Source organism: Chelon labrosus (assembly GCF_963514085.1).
Source record: "Chelon labrosus genome assembly, chromosome: 20".
Taxonomy (NCBI): Eukaryota; Metazoa; Chordata; class Actinopteri; order Mugiliformes; family Mugilidae; genus Chelon; species Chelon labrosus.
Window position 1 is genome coordinate 8,696,312 of NC_140353.1, and position 22,695 is coordinate 8,719,006.

Genomic DNA, 22,695 nt, shown 5'->3' on the forward strand with positions numbered 1-22,695 from the left:
CTGCATCAGACGGTGCCAACCCTGCCCGAGCAAAAAAGCTTGCTGATCTTGCATATTCCTTTTTGCCTGCTTAATCCTCTGAAGTCAACTCGTGAGCAGCTGCCAACTGATTTTGTATGCGGCCTGTCCAGACCAATAAATAGGCCTTTAGCTGACCCGGACTCGGATGTCCTCTTATCTTAATGTATTCAGGCTTTACAATAAGGTGTTAGTTGCTGTTTTTTCCCCCTTAATCAAATGATCTCAGAGAAGAAGAGAAGCATTTACTTTGGTGGCTCCTTTGAGGTGGATGACTTGTTGTGCGACGAGACGGATCAACAAGACACAGTTGCATCTCTCTGAAGCACAAAAGCTGTTGCACCAAAGCTGACAGCTGGTTGGCATGGTGATGACAGCGTAAGTGGGATCCATTAGGTTGAGATGAGGGGCGGATCTAGCAGTTAATAAGGGGACTCACACAGACCTGTTCCTTTGAGCAGGCCTCTGCTCTTCTGCAACGTGGAGAGCTTGCTTTCATCGCTGTATTTTCAACTGAACTGGATAGCCACATAGGGGGTTGCAGGGGGCGAGGTGATACAATCTACTAAGTCTACAGTCTCACAAAACCTTACACCCCTTCAGGGAGGCCCTGTGAGTGCCCGGGTAATGCCTCCACCAACTCTTCCCCCCCATCCACACCCCAGTTCTCACCAAAGTGAGTCATGGTATGAGTGGGTGACAGGACCTGTCACAGAGCCAGACATATGAGCTGCATTCACTAAGGAGGAGAGAAAATTGTCTACTCCTAGGTATGCACAACGCATTAAAATGTTCTTCTCTTACCATGCCTTGTAGATTTCAATAATCACGTAACAAAAGAAGCTCATACCTGGAAAACAAAACAATAGGTTCATTCTCAGGGAACAAATTTTTTGTGCATAAATGGACAAGCAAACAATAAATGCTCCAACGTATCATATATGTCTCATCACCCTGGCACAGCAGAAATCTAGTCGGAGCGGTTTAATTTACTGCTTTGGTGAGTTGCACCACGTAGACTAGAGGGCAGGCAGGGAAGCAAGTAAGAAACAGACTGAACAAGCTGACTGGGTGGTGCAGAGGGAGTGAAAAGAACTCTAATTCAGTTGGGTATGGATTCACCTTCCGCACAGGTGCACACAATGAATAGTTTGCTCGCATTTTCACAACGTCCCTGCAAGCAGCAACACGTCATTATTACCTTTGACACTGACATCAAATATAATTACACGTTAACTTTGGGATTCTGCAGTTTGGCGCTAATCTGGAGGTGCACAGTGCATTTGTACAACTTTCTATCAGAAAAGAGCAGCCTGAAACAGCCAAAATGAAAATAATATTTTTTTTGTTGGACTGTACCAAAGCATTTAAGTTGGGGGCTTGACAAAAATAGAAGCTGAAAGATGCTAAAACATGTCTAGCATGCATATAGCTGAGTGGAATCAGTACTAGTGCCCCCCCCCCCCCTCTTTGGATTACACATGTGCCTTTAATCCACTGTTATTTCAGAAACATGATACAGCCATTCAGACACATGCTGCAAACATTGATCTATCAAAGGAAGGGTGTCCTGTATGGCATTTAACAACGTAAATATGAAATCCACTGCTTCTCTGCGGCACTATCTTGAGTTCCACAGAGGGACATCCCCACCCCACCAACACCACCACCACCTGAACTTTCACATTAATCCTCAACTGACATCGATGGATTATTCGCGCTACTGATCCCGGCAACACAGATACACTCTGACGCGCAGCGTTGACTGGGAGAGCTCGACAAAGATGTGTCATCTCTGTGTGGCGGTGGAAACGACTGTAAATACCAGAGTGCTAACGAGGATGTGGGGTAACTAACAACAGCCGGAGGATCGTGGCGTTACCCCCACAACACACTCCCCCTCCCTCTCATCAATCACTTAGCAGGGCTTTCGGATAGCTTTTTATACCAACAGCTGCACTGCATGGCACAGTGGGACAGTGGACTGTGGAAATCACATTTACTATACATGCAAGAACACATTTTATGTTGTGTTTTGTGTTAGAGGCATTAATTCTGTCAAACATATATACTGAGGCAGCTCGATTCGCAATAATTGAGCTGGCAACAATCAGGTGTCAATATATTTGCCAAGTTCCGTGACATAAAGATCGTGATAAGAACGACTACACACCCAAAGATCGCCTAAGGGACATCCTTATACCTTTCTTTTTCTGGAAGCTGCTGGCAGATATTTGCATATTGTACATGTGCTATCAGAGTCTTTTATGTGCAAATTATCCTTTCAAACACAGAGAAGAAGTGTGTCCTGACAAGCTTACTAGCTCAGTGTTTAGTCTGTGTTAGACAGTGACAGAAAATAAAAACTGTGCCTTTAGCTGCAAATTTTATTGGATGGTTCTAGGGCAGAAATCCTTGCACGTAAAGTTAGGTCAGCTTATTTTACAATAGTTAAGCTAGGTTTATACTTCAGCACCAAGCCTATGTTGTAGCCTACACAACTGGTGAACGCCAAAGGTGAACTTGCCGCCAAGACGCTAGTAAGTGGTAGTTAAAGTTCCTTGCCACTACGTTGAGTTCCCTTTACTCTATTTTGGATTCCTCAAATGATGAATAATGGGACGAAGTGAATCATGCTGGAGTGATTAAATGGTGAATGTGCAATCGCTGCAACTGAGAAAGGATAGGATATGTCAGAGGACGTGGTGTGTACAACCACCCAACTGCCAAAAGGAGGCCAAATTTGTCCACATTTGTCTGGACACTTGGAGACATTGGACAAGATAATGATTTCAGACCACCAGTTGGGGAGCCTTCCCAGAGCCGTAGTATTTAGTAGGAGGCAGACTCAAAAACATTTTTCCAATCCAAAAGAAGTGCTTATTTACAAAAGAAAGTGTCACCATAATATACATGTAACCAAAAAAAATGGTATATCTACAAAGATATACAAAAATAAATAGTTAACGAGGCTTAACTGAATAAAATTAAACTTATAGCAACTTAGGGTAGCGTAGCATAGGGTAGGCGTAGGGAAAGCATAGCGTAGAGTAGGCTAGGCATGGGGAAAGCGTAGCATAGCATAGGTTAGAATAGGGTAGGCATGGGGAAAGCGTAGTGTAGCGTAGTGTAGCGTAGCATAGCGTAGCGTAGCGTAGGGAATGCGTAGGGAAGGGAAAGCTACATGGACATGGTTCCTCTCCTCCCAGAGCCAGCAATGCTTATATAGTGCTGTCCATCAGCGTTTGACTGGCATACAATTGGTGAATACCATGGAGCAGGTACGTTCACCGTCTCCTCTGGAAAAGGTAAGTGGAAAGGTTGTAAATTTACTCTTTACACACAATAGTCAGTCACCTTAGCCTGTAACTTTAGTTTCCTTTTTTTACCATCTCTACCAAATCTCAAAACACCAATAACCCATAACATAATTACCAAACACCCCCATAGATGGTTTAGTCTAGTGACCTCATTGATGAGGTCACAGAGACCATTAATGCAGGAAGTGAGCCAAACTTTCGTCCTTTTGTCACTGGAAACCATGGTGGGCGTGGTGAGTAACTCAACAATTAAACTAGTTTAAAGAATGCACATTTAAAATAAACTACCTTTAACTTGATTATACTTGTCTGAGTCTGATTTTATGTGGAAATGTCGGTGTATGAATTGTAACCAAATATAATGCAAAATGCAAACAAACCTGTGAGAGTAAGTGTATGCACATTACAGAACAAAGCTGTGATTGGTCCGCTTGGTAGTAGTGTGTTTCTGCTTTAGTATTTCCGGGTGCTTCTTCATCTCAATTTTCGAATTGATCGTTTTGGATCAATAAAGATGGAACACATCAAGGAAAGGTTAACTGAGGTTTGGAGATGCAAACATTTGTATGACTCATCTTCTGTGAAATTGTGGGGAACGTTTCAGTTGCCTCTGTTGAAAGTGAAGCACGAAGTAGAAACAAAAATTAACCCGACTGGCAAAAAAAAAAGACACAGTGTTGACTAGCATTTGGGTGGTGTTTTTACAAAGTGAGCCAGACTGATGAGCGCACAAGCATAAGTGACTTGCACCGGCATTGGCTATGTGCATAGGTTACACCATCTATGTCCTGCAGTACCTTACGTTTCCCCATTTACCAAAACTAAACTGGGTTAATCTAATCCAAGCTAAGGTAAACTGCACTTTTTCATACTTTCAGTTACCATCAAATCCATCATCAGGCATTCCTTTACAAAATGTTTGATTCACTTATGTTTGCTCATTTGTCCATATCTTTATTTTTCTTTTTGACACCATCAGTGACATCTACAGTTAAAACACAACATTTGGCAAAATACAATGATTTGGCAAAAATCTTGTACTGACCGGCCCACTGATTATTTCAGTTAACTGGCAGAAAATCAGAGTTTCAGGAGAATTCACACCTGTATTTCATCCCACCCAAAATATAGTGTTTTTAAGATCACCGGCAAAATCAGTATCAGGTCACACGGTATCCAGAGACTTCTCGATTCATTGTCGGGTGCTGTGACACACTCACAGAGACGTATCAGCTCTTCATGTTTTTGTGCAAAAAAAGAGAAAAGGGGAAGAGGATGAAAGACACAGACGACACGCAAAAAAAACCTAACTCCTTTAAGTTACCAACCACATTGGACAAGAAAGCTTTGTTTTCATACATGAGATTGGACTGTACAATATGAAACCATGAGTGGCAGTTTCATAGTTAATCCGTAGGACCGGCCAAGGTCTTAAATGACAGATTCTGAGCTCACAATAGCATCCATCTAAGACGGCCACCAGCACAGTGAGTCACACAACTCCACATGAATAAAAGTGCTATAATCTCTGCTGCTGTTTGGCACAACTTTTTCAATTGGGTCATGCCAAGAGGATTACCACCTAATACAAAAACGTCTTGAATGTGAAACTGCCTCCCTTGATGAAAACGTCCACCTCACACATCTAACTGGATTCTCTCTCCGTTAATCCTTCACAAGTGTCTCTCTCCTTTCAACTTGATTCACAGCCTTTTGAAGCACCAGGCTTTACTTACAAAGATACAGCGAAATAAAAATAACATTCACTTCCTGACAACATTTGCATGTTATAAAGAGATCTGAACATTAAAAATATATACAGCATGTTGCTTCTTTTGACTATAAATGAAAAGACGGCTTGAGGTCCCACAGTTTGTTGCACATACAGGAATGATCTGTTAGTGGGCCCGTTTGATCCAATTGACCCTTTGACAAAAGAGTTTGCTGCTCAGTTTGTCTAACTGGAAGTACAGTTAGTATTAGCAATGGTATCCATGGCAGGAGCCCTCTGGTTGGTGGGTCAGCAACCAATCAGAGGGGCAACAAAGGGTCAATTGATGCTTTAGTCTGTACAAGGTTTATATACAAGTTTGACGATGGCATTTGGAACCATACTCCATAAGAAAAATAATTGGATTCATACTAATTTACATCAATGGTCCCTTTGACATTGAATTTATATCAAAATGATAATCTAAAACATGTGTGAGCCAGAGAAGTCCCAGCTTATCTTGCATAAAATGTTCACATGGTTTTGCACAGTACTTTCTTGGAACTGTCATGTCAGTAGCTGCTGAGTGCTGTTGAGATGCATTGCTCAGTTTTTTAACAACATTTAAAAGTGATGCAATATCTACAGATATTGATCTTTTTGTAGAATGATCTTGAGCGTGTGGTATAGTGCTGTAAACAGGAGTGTAAACAAAGGAATCCAGAGAAGCATCTATAAATATATATGTAATGTTGAGTTCAGAATCCCCGAACTCAATATGACATGATTGCACTCGTGTAGATTTCCTTCTGCAGCTTTTCTGCTGTGTGCCTCTTCATGAATCACATGGATATCGCATTAAAGAAAAAACACCAACCCTGCACAATGAATGTTGTACAGAAACATTCATACAATGAAAAAAAAACATACTAGTAATTGAAAAAGACATAAATCAATATAATGAAGTGCATTTGTAATTCTTAAAAAAAATAAATCAGAATACATGAATGAAGGCAAAGTAAGGCTTAGCAAAAAACAAAATTAAAAGCTGGATGCCGACATTGAGCCCCTGAACCAATAGAATGACACACTGCTTTAGACAGAACAGTAATGAACCTCTATATTTACTGAAAGACAAAAATCTTAAAGCATAGCAAACGCTGCATAGCCCTTCAAGCACTATCAACCCCAGTACCATTTGTTAAGCTTAGTGAATGCCTTGTACTCCTTGTGCCTACGCAGGTAATCACAAGCCAGACATGTGTGCTCTGCCCAGAAATGGGCCTTCTTTACTTTAAAGTGTCGCCGCCACTCGAAGTACCTGAGGTACATTTCCTCGTTCTTGTCCAGGAGCAGCAGGTAATCGGCCAGCTCCTTCGGTGATTTGAAATCATCCACGTGGATAAAGGCGCCACCCGGGATAAAGTTCTCGTAGTTCTGCCTGGCCGGTCCAAGAACCACTGGTACTGTGCCCACGGAGAGTGGGTTGTACAGTTTCTCAGTAATGTAGTCCTTGTGGATAGAGTTCTCAAAAGACATGTAGAACTTACAGCTGGCGATGGTGGGGAAGTAGTCTTTGTCAGAGATGTACTCCCCAAAGGCCTGTCCGTATGTGTGAATCTCAATGTGTTTGTACAACTCATTGTAATATTTTGCCCGAGTATGTTCCTGGTTCCAGTTGCTCACAATCCAGCAGATCAGTTTGTTTTTGCTGGGTGGTACAAAGTCCTCCTCACTCTCTGCTGCTACAATGGACCCATAAGGCACTTCAATGTCAGCATCCTGACGGTAATTGAGAGTCAGATTGAACAAGTTGTCTAAACCAGAAAGCTGGGACGAGTGCGACGGCGACTCTAAGTTCATCCATATCCACTTTTGGAACGATGGTCGCTGGAGCTGCGGCAGGTTGGACAGATCACCAGCAATGTCTCGGTGATGGATGATGACCCCATCTGACTTGTTGTAGAGGTTTCTGTCTGCTGTGACGAAGCAGCCTTCGATACTGAAGATGGAGCTGCAAACGGTCAGATCATAGGTTTGTCCGAAGGGCCAAAGCCAGATCAGAACGGTGGTAACGTTTTTATCGCTCTTGCTGAAGAAGAGGTTCTTGTCTGTGGATACTGTGGACTCTACAGGACCTGACCAGGACCAGCTAGTGGATGGTTTAAAATACATCAAAAACACAGTCACAAAGCATCCCAGAATGACAATACCAAGCAGAAGGGGTCGTAGGATTTTGTGAAAAGGTGAAGATGACATACTCTGTCCTGAAAAGGGGCAAAGCAAAGAGAAAACACAGAATAAAGTCATGATCAACAGGAAACAGCATGAAGACTAATCACCTGATCATGTATAAGTCTTGCACATTACCATTATTTATTAATAATGACAATTATACTGGGTCATTGATTCTTTGATATAATTTGTGCCTCAAATAGTATATAATGCAACCAATATTTTGTGGGTTTATTACGAAAATTGTGAAGGCTCTTCAATCACATTGCTATACAAACCTGGTGTCTTTGACTGAATGTTGAAATCCAAGCACAAGTAGGGGTTGTGGCAATTGGAAGGTCAAGTTCCCAAGTTGGATCGACAACTGGATCGGTCTCCTTTGTTATGAAGTGCTCATAGAACAGGTGCTTCTTTGCAGTTACACAGAATTGTAATTATCCTCAATGATGTAATGTGGCGTGCTTGATCTTGGATGTACAGGTCTTCTTAATGATGCCTCCTTTAGGTGAGCGGAGAGGGAGAGAATCAGAGGGGATCAATTAGGCTAGGAGAAGGAGAAAAAACAAAACATCGCCACAGGAAAAAAAAACAAAAAAACAAGGCATGTCTGGAGGTTAAATGCAATGCACGTGCAGACAGCAGCTTGATCTCCACAAACAATCTCTCAATTAGTTGAAATACATAACAAGAGCAGCAACGTTATTTGAACAGATCCAGTTAAGCATGGATGTAAGGTCAGCTGTTGTTAATTTTTACTATGTACTGTAAGAGTATGCTGCCATCTTAAGGTGGAGGAGAGCAGAAAGACCCCCTGCCTCACCAGCTCTACACACCTGCATGTTGCATAAAGAGGCCTTACAAGCAGACTGATATGAAAAGTGCAGAAATAAGCATTTAAGGGTTGATTTAGATTTTTTTCCCCCCATATATCGCTGTAATGGCACTAAATCACTAACAACAAGTCAAATGCTGATATTCTTTGTAGGATCTGCCCAATACAACCTAAGGCAACAACCTAACCCTAACCCTAAGACCTAACCCTAAAGCCGTGCCATCAGCTTTGACTTTGGTCCACCAGTCTCAACGCTACGGCTACTTAAACCTGGACAGTTGAGTATAACTCCTTTTAAAGACTCATGGTGATACGTTTTCATGGGCAAATCCTCTTACACCGCAGAAACATGCTTTCTGTTAGCAGCAGTGATAAGCTCTTTGCTCTTTGGTTTACAGAGGATGCAGCTCACATATGCCTTCATATGTTATATATATACATATATATATAAAAACACATGCAATATTCAGGAGGGATTGTATAGAGATCAAATCGGGCTTATTAAATATGCAGTATGTGGTAAAGTCATAGCATATCCATGGTGATGGCTATGGCCAGAGTCTAATATAGGTGGGACTCACGGTCTTGTTACTGTGCTCGCTCTCCGTAGCAACAAAACTAGCAGTGCAGCTCATTCACATTTTAAACAACCTAGCTGGGGTTTTGGTAAATGCATTGTGATGTATTTGGGGCAGAGAAAGAGCACCACATGGGTGAGTATAGTCTGCAGCGTTTGACATGACTGGAGAGCAGAAAGCAGTGGGGGAAAAAATAAATGCAGCCACAGATTTTGGCAGCATCAGTCACAGAGATGCATAAGATCCCAGAAGGTTTTTTTTTAGTAACAGGTACACTACAGGCAAAAGAGCTCATGTTCAGCAAAATACACCTCTTGGTTATAGATTTGTACAACGATTTGTGCACGCTCTGTCAGAAAGGGCATTGCACTGACTGAAAACGGACACTCCATGCCAGCAGGTGAGAGCTAATTTCCAGCCACCAAGCACTGAAGGTCATTTTAAAACGTGATGCTATATGGTGGAGCCACTCTTTAAAATGGTTGTCTTGTCGGCGTGCATTGAAGTTGACGAGGACAGTGGAAATCCGCGGGGATATTCTACGCGTTGGCTAAAAAACAACGCCACAATTCCACGGGGGTGGGAAAAAACAAAACAAACGCAAAGAACATAAATAACAGCGTGGAGGAGGATGCTGAAACATGCAGGCTATAGTATTCACGCCGCAAAGACGGCTAAGAGTAGCCCACACGATTTAAAATACCAGTCACATTCACATGGTGGAAAACCTCATGCGTTAAAATTTAAAAATAAAGCGGTGCAAAAAGAAGAAGGGGAGAAAAAAAAAAAAAAAAAACACTAACAGGCAGCCAGTGGTTATGTTTTGACATTGACAGCGGAGATCGTTTCTAATTAGCTGGGGAGGATGCGCCGTTAAAATCAGGTACCGTTGCTCAGGCACTGGGTGCGGGGAGAGGAGGGGGGGAAGCCATATCCATGCATTACATTATACTCACCATCTCGACAGTCAAAACAGAGCATTCTCCTCATTTCCTTCAGAGGTCCGCATCCCTTTCAAAGGCACCTTGCAACATACGGAAGATGGGGATGCGTTTGGAATAAAAAATCGAGCCGTAACCCGTCCGCCGTAGTCGCAGGAATAGATTCGGATGAGCCCGCATCCATCGTCTTGATCCTGAAAAAACGACACCTACCGTAGCAATGTGCGCCGTTTCTCCCCCCACTGCTGCACACCGACGCAGAAAACGATGGCTGCCAGATAATAATAATAGTAATAATAAAAAAATAACAATAATTGGCGGCTACCTCGTCAGCCTGCACACTAGATCCATGGCTCCGTGTGTGAGGACGCCATGTATGCTCAGGGATGTGATGCGATGTGGAATAATTCCCTGCTGGCTGCCCATGCGCTACCTTGCTCTGTTTACCGTCAATGCAGCTGCAGGCTGTTGCGGAGCTCTTGCGTATATGTGGGATGCTGAGATTTGCGTGGCGTGTGAGGGCTTCAGACGTCTGCTCGAGGCTTTCATTTGAAAACGCAAACAAAATTGCTCTGCTGCGGGGAACCACTATATCTAACGGGTGCGCCTCACTCTGCCAAGATAATGGCAAGCCTGTGTAATGGTACATGGGCGTCTGTTAGTTAGTGATGACAATGCACCACCACCACTCACTGGCCTTCGTTTATGCAAATAGTCACCCCATTTATTAATCGATTCATGTCACTGAAATGAAATTAGACGAAATGCACTGCAATAAACAACTCTAAATGTGACTCACTAAGCAAGGTAAAATAACCCACCCAAAAGCGAATGAATTTGGTTTTAAAACATTAAACAGGTGATGTATTTTGCTTTCCTAATTAATTATTTAAAGTAAGACATATAAGAAAATCAATTAGGCAGTCAGAGAAGACAGTCCCATATAACACACAGTTAAATGTTGCTGTAGATGTACAGTATCGTGTATTATTTCTTCTTCACTGTAAAATACAGTATGTGGGCAATTTTGGCTGAATGGAAATATTTTACAGTACAGTTTCTTTCTTTCTTTCTTTCCGCCATAGTTTTAATACAGGGTTGCTGTAAATAGCAAAATGCAACACCTGACGTCACATAAGATAATCCCTTAAAATAATCCTTTAATTTATCCCACAGATCAAGCACCAAGCACCAAGATGTTTTGACTCTAACCCTCACCCACGATTGTTTATTATTGCGGGATTGCTAGCTAGCTAGCTAACCCAGGTATTTCTGAGCTAACGTGAGATGACATTTGTACTGTTAAAATGATACTTTATCTGATTTAAAAAAGGGATGATATAATGCCTGCAACATGGATTTTAGCTATGTTGGCTGTAGGATGTAACGTAAATCAAGAATGTGTTCAGAAAGTTGAGTTGCCCAATGCTGGGAGAGAAGGACGACTAAAGTATATTTAGGCTACTTTAATCAACCAACCAAAAATACTTTCGGCTAATAAACAGTAAGTTTAGCTAAGATATTAGAAGGCTGTAACTATTTTGCAGGTTTAACCAAGGATTACCTAGCTGCTGCCGACTCCCCCCATCTAGTATGGATTGCTACTGCTAGCAACTCGCTCTGAGTTATTGGTGGAATAATTTGCGGACATTCAATGACAACAAAGGACAACTAACTTAAGTAACAGGGGCTTGCAATGTGGAGTTGCAGCGCTGCTTGTGAAGCTGTTTCCGTGGGACAGTGGCGTGGTGAAACTGGACATGTTACTCTGGATACTAGAACCTGCCGTGGAGGTGCCTAGCTCAGTGAAGCTAAGACAATATATATGACGCAGGACTTTGCGGACTGGTGTCTAAGTACTGGACGGGACTCAACACACTGATACACTCCACAAGAAGGGACAGAACAGGTTCTACCTTCTGAGGCGACTGAGGTCCTTTGGAGTGATAGGGATACTCCCGAAGACCCTCTTTGACTCTGTAGTGGCATCAGTCATTCTGTACGGAGTGGTCTGCTGGAAGAGTAGCATCACAGAGAGGGAGAGGAAGAAGCTGGACAAGGTCATCAGGAAGTCCAGCTCTGTCCTGGGCCGCTCTCTGGACTCAGTGAGGGACGTGGGTGACAGGAGATTGTATTTTATTATTATTTATCTTTTAGACCGTACACTTTTTACTCTTGATATTTTTTCTGCCCTTTTTGTATTCAAAGATTCAAAGATTAAGTGGGCAGCCGTGGCCTACTGGTTAGCGCTTTGGGCTTGTGACCGGAGGGTTGCCGGTTCGAACCCCCGACCGGTAGAAAGCGGCTGAAGTGCCCTTGAGCAAGGCACCTAACCCCTCACTGCTCCCCGAGCGCCGCTGTAGCATGGCAGCTCACTGCTCCGGGTTAGTGTGTGCTTCACCTCACTGTGTGCTTTGTGTTCACTAATTCACGGATGGGATAAATGCAGAGACCAAATTCCTTGTATACACAAGTATACTTGGCCAATAGACACTTAATCTTAATCTTGTTGCATTCATTTTTCACCAACATCTTGTATTGATGATGGGAGAGTCTGACCACTGCGCAAAGCCTTCTCCAGCAAATCCCAAAGATTCTCAATAAGGTTAAGGTCTGGACTCTGTGGTGGACAATCCATGTGTAAAAATAGCGTCCCATGCTCCCTGAACCACTCTTTCACAATTTGAACTCGATGAATCCTGTCATTGTCATCTTGGAATATGCCCGTGCCATCAGGGAAGAAAAAATCCATTGATGGAATAACCCAGTCATTCAGTATATTCAGGTAGTCAGCTGACCTCATTCTTTGGGCACAAAATGTTGCTGAACCTAGACCTGAGCAACTGCAGCAACCCCAGATCATAGCACTGCCCCCACAGGCTTGTACAGTAGACACTAGGCATGATAGGTGCATCACTTCACTGCCTCTCTTCTTACCCTGATGTACTGGTACCCACTATCCTTCCAGTTTTTAATAATGCGTTGGACAGTTCTTAACCCAATTTTAATAGTTTCTACAAGCTCCTTAGATGTTTTCTCTGCTTGATGCATGTCAATGATTTGATCCTTCTCAAACAGCCTAACATCTTTTCCACGACCACAGGATGTGTCTTTCGACATGGTTGTTTAAGAAATGAGAAGCTACTCATTGCATCAGTTGGGGTTAAATAACTTGCTGCGAGCTGAAAGATAATCATCCATGCAGTACAAAGACGTATTGTGTAATGAGGAGGAAGTGAAGTTCAGACTCACTAACTTATTTTAGAGACTATAAAAATTTTCCATGGCACACCTTGCTCTTGGTCACTACAGAGCTGATTGCACATAAAAAAAAAAGAACTTTGTAGTCATACGTGAGGTGATATTAATAATAATGACAATAATAATCTTTATTTATATAGCACCTTTCAAATCAGCATTACAGAGTGCTGCACAAAAACATAAAAATCTGCAATCTGGGGAGGTGGACTGAGATTTTACCTGCCATCAGTTTACAATACAGTCTTAACTTCTGTTCACACCTTGAAACTGGAGCCTCTGACTGATAATGGGGGGTTAGAGCACCATTGGTTAGAGAAAGAGGACATCGCCTTTAATGACAGGTAAGTAACTATAGCAATTAACAGACGCAAATATCTGGTCATTAACAGAAACTAGTCAAGCAAGTTTATGATTCACTACACCCACAGATGTTCCCATTTAAACCAGAACTCCCCACCAGTCTCTCAACTAAACAAGCTACTAGGATAAAAAGATTTTACAGTCTGCATCACTTTCAACTGGTCCACTTGGAGCAGTACGATTGACTAACATATGAACCGGAGTAAAATAAATTGATCACGCTTTCTTAACCATCTTACTGAACTGCAGAAGTGCATCCTTCATGATATTAAAACGAACAACCAGACCAGATTTCTTCTACCTGTGCTCTGGTTTTCTGCATTCCCTTTTGTGATTGAAGATTAGGTCAGTTATCCAGGGCGGCTTTTTGACTGCCAACCTGCGCCTGACCTTCAGTGGCGCACTGGAGTTTAGAGCAGACAGACAGACAGAGTTAAACTGATCATTTCTGTTGGAGTGATCGGAAGAATGGAGGTAAAGGTTGTCAAAGAAAGTGCAGGACTTAAGAATGCTTTGGTCGTCAAGGAAGCAAGAACTAAAACTGCAGTGAAAGACAGTGCTGATGGCTGGTAGATCGTAGGGATTGTACCAACTAGTTGACTAGTTGACTTCACTGCTGTGCCAAAGACATAGGAAGCAGGAAGCAGGAAGCAGGAAGTCGACTATCGCCCATCATGTGACAATAACGACATGGACGCCTCCGAGAAGACAGTGGGTCGTTGCAGCAAACTAGCAGCGGTTCATCAAATGTGTGGAAATACTTAAGATAAAGCCCATTCTACTGTGATATGCAGAATATGTAAGTCAGTCCTGAAATACAACAGATGTGCTACTGCAATGCACACTCATCTGAAAAGGCTAACGCTAGCAGAGGAACGGTCCAAATCCTCTCAACGGCAGTCGATTAACAACTTCACCAAACGTCCTACTGTAAAAGAGAGGAGTCTGCAAATCAGCAATTTGTTGGTGAATTACATCGTCTACAGTTATTAGACCTTTAGCTGCGGTACATAGACAAAGGATTTGGAGATATACCGCACTTTTTTTTTATTCTGGCTACACTGTATTATCTTACAACATACTGTGAAGTGCTATAAAAAGCTACTGATGGTGCCGATTTATATAGGCTAAACTGCAGCGCACAGTATTGATAAGTGCATATGTTACGTTCAATTCTGTTTGTTCTATTAGTTGACATTGTTGCTGTGGGTTTTTTGCAAGTATCAGACTGACGGTCTTTATGGTGTTGCTGTGGGCTACGGCCGACAATAATTTGTGTTCAAGCTTCAATTAAAATTGCAGAAAAGCCTCCCTAGCTTCTCGTGTGAGACACTATGATATGTATTCAGGTCAAGAATATAGATTTCATTGTAGCCAAGCATTACTTTCCGCTGTTAGTGATACCCAGCATTATGGCTACGTTTTCAGCCTGGGGAGTTTCAATGAGAATAGACAGTACCTGCTGAACAATGTCCAGTACGTTTGCCCTGGAGAACCACTATGTAATGGCTGTTTTAAACCTAATGTGTCACCGATAGAGTAGAGTCACCGATCACCACTGTGGTAGGTGGAGGTGGTTGAAGGTCCCGCGTCGATGCTGAGGAAGCTGGTCGCGGAGGACTGCTTGTATACGTACCTATACAATCCGGATACAAACAGCTGGTAAAATCCTTCATTCAGGTCTCCAGTGATTTCCAGTTCAATGTTACTAGGAAATGGGTCCTTGGGTTGTGTGTAGAATATCATAAGTTTGGCTTTCATGTCTGCAAAACATCTACTAAAGGCCGCCGCTGCTTGACGTCAGAACACACAACACTATAACTGTTGTAATTCATGTCAGACTTACAGAAAACCTGTAGCACACTGCAAAACAGAAAGACCGTCCCAGTTTGTGACTTCGCATTTAGGTATGTTCGACATAGGCAGATGCCCAGAGCGGCGCATTGTCATGGGTGTCACAGGCCCTCGAAATTTCTTTTTTAAATCCGAACATTCGTTAGATTTGTGTGATCAGTTTTCTGACACCCCGCATGCCGTGTCCCGTCAGTTTGTCGCAATTTCACTTTGTCGGTTTAAACCAGGTGCACTCCAACTTTCTGATGAGCAGCCAGCCTTCGGCTTCCTGGCCAGAAGATCTCAGTCACAGACGTGGTGGAAAATGAGGAGGGGTTTAGGTTGATTTCCGGTGGGAAGTGGGGAAAAGTGGGCAGTGGACTATGTATTTAAAATGACACGACAAATAATAAATAAATCACAAAAAATGAATTCATTCTACTGTTAATATAGGCTTGCAGACAGGTAATGGGTAATGCAGTGATTCTCCACTGCCAAAATAACACCATGGAGAAGAAGAGGTCAAAGTCATCGAGTGCCCACTGGAGAAGAAAGAGAAAAGAAGAGGAGGGAAAAATGTCCAAGAGATGAAGGTATGCTGCTAGATGGTGTTGATATTATGCATGTAATAATGAAACAAGATAGTATAACTGTTAGCCTGTTGCTATGTTGCTTGCGTGCTATAATCTTACAAAGGGCGCCAGTTTCCGTTGCCAGTCCAACTAGCAGCTAAAACTGACTGCTGACACTAACCAACTGTAAATAACTACTAAATAAAATAACTGGAGTTTATGGCCTTACTTTCTCATGTCACAGTTTAATTACAGTACTTTGCATTAAGATAAAATTCTGTAAGTTGTTTGCAACCGCGCTGCCAGTAGCAAAGACTGTACACATAATCAGATTTTGTTTTCAGTTCTCCCTCGTGCTCTGTCTCTATCCCCACTTCTCTAATTGGATGATTATGGAGTTTCCAGCCTAGTCATTCACTGTAAAATGCATTACCGTGACTTAATATTTATTTTTTTTTGTTCTGGTTAAGATCATTGTTTGAACTGCCTTTTGATTTACAGTGTTATACTGCATGATGTATTATTCTGACTAGGCTCAGAGGTGAGAAGTAACAAAGTACAAATACTTTGTTACTGCTCCGGGAACTACTGTTTTTTACAACCTGGACCTTATTTCTAGTATAAAATACGATCGTTTACTCACCCATATCACTTTTGTTTCATTTGCACTTGTTCAGGAGATAATTAGATCAGCGTATATCCATATAGCGGGAGTGCTCAGGGCACCGAGACGCAGCCTCTAAATAACGCATTATCTGCCGCAAAACTCGTTCATTTCGCCAATATTTTGTTATGATACGCTAGTGCTATTCCCCGTTGAGTCCGGAGTTACCTGTTATCATCATCCAGGGTCTGTAGATTGACCTACAGACCCCGGATGATGAGCAAATTACAGGTAAACAAGCTGACCGTAGCGGGTGCGCGCCGCTCAGAGACGACATTGTCCAGGTCAGAAGACACCATCCGGGGTCTGTAGGTCAATCTACAGATTGCGTTATGCGTTATTTAGAGGCTGCGTCTCGGTGCCCTGAGCACTCCCGCTACATGGATATACGCTGATCTAATTATCTCCTGAACAAGTGCAAATGAAACAAAAGTGATATTGGTGAGTAAACGATGGTATTTTATACTAGAAATAAGGTCCAGGTTGTAAAAAACAGTAGCTCCCCTTTAAGTAGATTTTTCAGGTATAGCCAAAAAAAGGTTCAGAAAAAGGCAACTGGACATGTAGAGGTTTTTGAGAAGACGTTTCACCATCCGAGTAGCTTCTTCAGTTCTAGGGGACTGGTGGGAAGATTGAGGTTTAAATAGGAACTCCTACTGAAACTTGCGTGTTGTGTTAACAACCAGGTTGCCTTTTTTGAACCTTTTTTGGATACACCATGACCTGGTCCTTATCTGAGTCAAATAAATACTGTGTGGAAATGCGTCCACTTCCGTCTCCCGCCTTGCAACTTTACTGAAGTTGAAGCATGCTGCTAGCATTCACGGCTACATTAAAATTACAGTTCAAATACAGTAATTTACTGTAATGCACAAAGAAATCTTTTACAACTTGTTGGCAGTCGTATTATCGCACCATCCTCTTGCTTTACATCACTGGAAAAATCAATAATGAAACCATAACGTGTCCTTTGGCAGTACATTGAAAAACATAAAACTACTTCCTTGTGCATGTGAATAGAAGTATTGTTCAAACCATTCTATACTGAGCCCTGAGCCCATTGGTAATTAAATATATCCACAGCTCTTCTTTCAAAACCAGTTTTTTCAGATGTTGCCTTGCCTAGTTCAGACATGGTGATGTGGTCTATGGCGTTCTCTGTAAATTTTAGTATTAATGTCTACTACAGGTTAGGAATTGTAAATCTATGTGCAGACACTCTGTAATGGCCGTACCGTTTGTGCAGTGCAGCGAAATTACTGTGAAAGTTGTTGGCACCCATGTTTACATTAACAATGGGCTGCACAGGTTATCAAATTTCACTTAATCTCTTATAGATCAACACAACACACAAAGCTCTGTGGGCGTTCTAACCGTCTGTGTGTTTTTCCGCCTGGCTATTCGGTTTCATTTCGTTGTGTTTAGTGCTTAACGATGAAAGCTATCGACGTGCTTCATTCCTTGATGTAATGAAAGAATTCAAACTGATCTTCTCCACTAATTTTCAATAAGATTCCACATGTACGTTTTAGTCAGATATGTATCTATGACAGATGTATGCTTATCTCGTTTCTCCTGCTGTTCTCTTCTCTCTCTTTTCTGTCTCTACCCGGCTGGCCTTAGGCAGATGGGTCCCTCCATATGAGCTGGGTTATGCTCAAGGTTTCTTCCTGTTAAAAGGGAGTTTTTCCTTGCCACAGTCGCCTTCAGGCTTTATATGACAATGATCCATGTTCACTTCAACTGTCTCAGCACACGGGACTCTGTCTCAGGATGAAGTGATACACCCTTTTGTTAAAAACCTCCTTTTACTTTGTGACCTCAGCGGACTGTGCTGTGTTCACCTCTGTTGAGCTTCTCTCGCTCTTAAGATAATTAAATTACATAAAGGCTACTCTTTTCTCAATCTTTATTAGATAAAATATTTCCATAGCACCAAATAATACACCATTATATATAAAATGCTTGTAATTTTGCTGCTTATAAATTTTAAGAATAGTTTTAAAAGCTGAGATGAATTAACTGAATAAAACTGTTCTTTGGCTAAGGTCATTGATTTGATTTACAGTGTTAGGCTGAATGACTTCCAAAAATATAGGCGGTTACAGACAGCTTTGTTAACACTGACCAATTTGTTGGCAACCAGCAAAGACTGTACACATAATCAGAGTTTATTCTCCCTGTCACTCTCTCTCTATTCCCTATGGAGTTTCCAGCCCAGCCATTTAGATTTGACCATGATCTCCATCAGCTAATCGCTTCATTAAATTTATTTTAATATTTTATTTATTTGGTTTGTGGTTAAGAACATTGTTTGAGCTTTTTGAACTGTATGATATCTTATTCTGACTAGGCTGTTTATCATTTATCCAGTTATCCATTATTATAGTTTTCGCAGTAACTGTTTTATTGTATTGTTTTATGTACTGTGAATTATAATTACAGTACAATTTCAGTAGTCTACTGTCAAACAAATGATGGGCACCACCACCTATGCACAGCACAGGATTTTGTTTACGTGGCCCGGTACATGCTGCTTCATCTCTTTTTGCTGCAACTATGGAAAAAAAAATAAAATAAATACTCATGGGGAAGAAAACTGATATTTGGGTCTTACCATGACCTTGCTGTAACTTGATTGTAATAAACCATGGTATATATACAGGATCGTAGTAATACAGTATTATTTCAGCTACTGTAAGTAGTAAATACAGAAAGTTACGGGTAACGTTTTGCAGCGTGCTCACAGTCCTATATTTTTCATCTCACATCCTCTTGCTTGGTCCCTAAAAATAATAAGACAATAAAAACCGTGGCGGCCTAAAAACAAATACAACTACTTGTAAATATGATGTCACTGCCTTTTGTTCAAACTAGTGATTAAGTTTTACATTTTTAACTAAACTTATTGTTGGTTATCATCGGCACAGAGCTCACCGGTAACAAATCTATCTACAGCACTTGTTATCAAACTGGTTTATTGACATGTTGGCCCGCCTAGTTCAGACATGGTGATGAGGCTTATAAAGTTTCTCTGTAAATATTAGGATTAAGTTCTGTTACAGGGGAGTAATTGTTCTGCTTTGGAGAAGGAGGGGAAAGTGAATAAATGTCAGCATTCAAGAGAGAGAGAGTAGTAAATCTATGTGCAGACACTTTGAGTTGTTGGCAACCATGTTGTCAGTAACAATGGCTTCATATGCAATCACATTTAATTTAATTTCTCACAAGGCTTTGTGACTCTTTCGTTCTGACTGTGTAGACTGTGGTTTCCTGTCGAGCAGTTCAGGTTCTGTTATAATATCTTTGAGCCAATCATGTTTCTGATGTCTCTGCTGCAGTCAGCTGTGGTTAACCAGTATAAGTCTGAAGTGCAGCTAGTCTATGGCAAAAATTCTAAATGCATTTTTGAATGGCCTCTTTATTAAATCATCATACTGTATGATATGCCGTTCTGCAGAGCTCCTCCTCTGCAACTAAACTTGCTCCACCACCTACCTGCCCAGCTATTTACTAAGGGTTTCGGAGCGTTCGGTGGCAAAGACTTTCTGACAAACTTCAAATCCATCTGAGACCTTAATCACCTGTTTTCCCTTTCATTTAAATCTACTTTTTAAATCTTCTTTTAATTTTAATTGCATTGTATGTTTTATATTTTGCTGTTTTTTGTAAGATGACCTTGAGTGCTTTGAAAGGCACCCACAAATAAAATGTATTATTATTATTATTATTCTGTCCATATATATTTTGCATTACATTCATAGCAGTTTAAGTGCCAAACAAACAGTATTAAAAACAGGCAGCAACACATATTAACTGTTTTTCAGATGTTGCTTTGCATATTCATGCTAAAACAAGTAGCAACATTTCCTCAGTAGCTCACCACTGCCATTTTAGACGCCAGCAGCTTAAGGTAAAAAAGCACTATTGAAATATAATGCAATTTACAATACTCTAGTACTACTACTACTACTACTACTACAAAAAAAAAAAAAGGATTTCACTGTATTTTGCAGTTGATTCTATTCCTACTGTATTTATCCCTGAGGCAGTGACCCTTCTAGACTCCCTATCACAAGCTGATTTATACAGTGATATTACTGGAATATATATATATATGTATATATATATATATACATATATATATATATAATAAAATATTCGCTATACTTTTTACCGTTATAAATATAATCTTTATACACTGCTCTCCACGACCAACAATGTACTGCTCATTCTATCAGAAACGACATAATAATTAATACTGTATAGTTCTGCGTATTATAAATCTAAAGACAATTCAAAGAAAGTTCATAACAAAGAATCATTTTTAATCGATTAACTAAAATTCCGCATTCATTCGGCAGAACAAGTGACAGTCAAATGCGCTTGGCTTCAATTTACAAGAAACTTTTTTCAAGGAATTCAAGCAGAAGTTTTTGGAACCCACCTTTCACAGAGTCTCGTGTGTCGGGTGTCAGTTTCTCCGTCGGGATGGGATGTGTGGCCGCTTGGTACCCCTCACATTGAAAACAGCCGGATGGACGTGCGCTCTGAGGACAGCTAATCCACGGAATGATGAGAGTCGTGCGTTGACAGAAAATATGCTCGCTCACGATATGATGCGACGTATGTGGACGTGCGCCATTGCAATGTCTTCCTCATAGCACGGAGGTATTTTAAGAAGTCGAGAACGGGTACTTTTTGAGAAGATGCGGTTCAGTGGCAGTTTTGAGTGAGTTAATGACTAAAAACATTTACATCTGTTAAACTCCTATTTGTGCCTCTTTGCGGATGGAATTATAAAAAATAAAATTAAAAAAATAATAATAAAATTATTTGATTTCAGGGGAAATTTGGTCTTATATTTTATAGTATTTGAGGATGACTAAGAGAGTGACTGAGGGTGTGGATGTGGCCCCTGGTTTGGGCATCACTGCCATGTGATGTCCTGTTTATTGATCTCATGTTCTATTTGAGCTTGAGCTACGCACCAAGAACTTTGGCTTTTTTTGCTGCATCTGTTAATTTAGTAAGTAATTATTGTATTTGTTATTATTTCAGAGCCAACATTTTTCTTTCTCACTGCCGTGCTACTAAGCTGAAACAACTGCTATTGGTTGTGTGGTTAGTTTAGAACTGCTGGTCACGGACGTCAAAAGAGAAACTAAAATATGGACGCAGGGGAAGGGTGAGATGGGCTCTGGAATTCCTTCGGAGAACTGGTGGAATGCTTATTGATGGTAACAGACATATTATGTGTGTGTGTGTCTTTTGAATATTCATCTGGATGCAGTCCGTTGAACTGTAACTGTTGAGCCTGTAATTTCGCAATTTGTTGTTCTCCTAGTTCCTAATTTTTCCATGGTTCAGATGACAATTGGACAACGTGAAACCTTCTGTTACAGGAAGTCTACACACATCAATTGAGCACAATAGAGCTTGCACCATAGAAGAGGCTAGGCGGAGAGCAGAAGAAAAGGAGTGTGAGTGTTACTACATTGCATAGCAATTGAGGGTGGGGAAACAAAAGTGCCCAGAGTCCCAAACCGGATCGTGCAAGTGCCAGGCAGTTATCTCGCCCGAGTGCCATCCAATAGATTTATGACTTTGAGCACCCAGGGTTGTGCAAGTTCATGCTAAACAAGTACTTGTTCAATCCGCTGCACAAAGAGACGTCCATATGTCATCTTTTCTCGCTTTTCCACGTCAATTTTCAGTTTTTATGCTGCTTCTAGGCTCTGTGCATAACTGTTGTCCCAAGGTGGCATACGGTTCCAGCCTATTTTCCTGTAGCTTCAATTGATCGTCTCAGCGGCAGGTAACTGGAAACACATACCAAGGTGTAATACATTTCCAGTTCAAACCTGCTGCTGAGCCAAACGAAGCTCCAGGAAAATTAACTGCTACAGGAAACTGATCCTCCACCCTCTGGAAACACATGGGTCTAAAATTATACACAGAGGTTTACAAATAAATCACAATTCAATCACCACTCATTTATTTCCATCTTCATTTTTCTTAATGGATTAACAGCTGAACAGGTAACTTCAAGTCAACACTGGTGGTAAAACAATAAATAAAATTACACAGCCCACCTTGCTCGGGTCTGTACCTAAACCACAAATATACAATAAAAATTAAAGTGCTAAACTGAAAGTGTTTTGAGGTAACAATCCGACCAACTATACTGGAAAAAAAACTGACAAGTCCTGAGTGATTGCTGTCATGCTCCAGATGATCTAAAGTATGCATATGCAAAGGCAATCTGTAAAATAAGCAAAAGTATGTTGCCGTGACATCCACTAGTGACTCTGGATGTGATGGCTGCACCCACAGCCACACAACAAAATGAAAAGTCAGTTTCACACAT

At 41.3% G+C, this 22,695-nt stretch overlaps 1 protein-coding gene across 3 annotated transcripts; it reads right to left on the reverse strand.

The window, feature by feature from the left end:
* Positions 1-4,139: 4,139 nt before the first annotated feature.
* On the reverse strand, positions 4,140-20,895 carry fut9a (fucosyltransferase 9a). Of its 3 annotated transcripts, XM_084568872.1 has the most exons (4): positions 20,773-20,891; positions 9,651-11,731; positions 7,563-7,783; positions 4,140-7,316 (listed from the first exon to the last, which is right to left on the reverse strand). In XM_084568872.1, exon 4 carries the CDS (start codon positions 7,306-7,308, stop codon positions 6,232-6,234), a length of 1,077 nt encoding a protein of 358 aa, XP_084424998.1. In that variant the 5' UTR covers positions 7,309-7,316; positions 7,563-7,783; positions 9,651-11,731; positions 20,773-20,891; the 3' UTR covers positions 4,140-6,231. The 3 variants fall into 3 exon arrangements, with proteins under 3 accessions (XP_084424998.1, XP_084424996.1, XP_084424997.1); XM_084568870.1 differs by lacking the exon at positions 9,651-11,731 and having other exon boundaries at positions 20,773-20,895; XM_084568871.1 differs by lacking the exons at positions 9,651-11,731; positions 20,773-20,891 and having other exon boundaries at positions 7,563-9,642.
* Positions 20,896-22,695: the final 1,800 nt, after the last annotated feature.

Coding starts and splice junctions, on each gene's coding strand:
- fut9a (XM_084568870.1), bottom strand. CDS start 7,308: ATGTCATCTTCACCTTTTCACAAAATCCTACGACCCCTTCTGCTTGGT.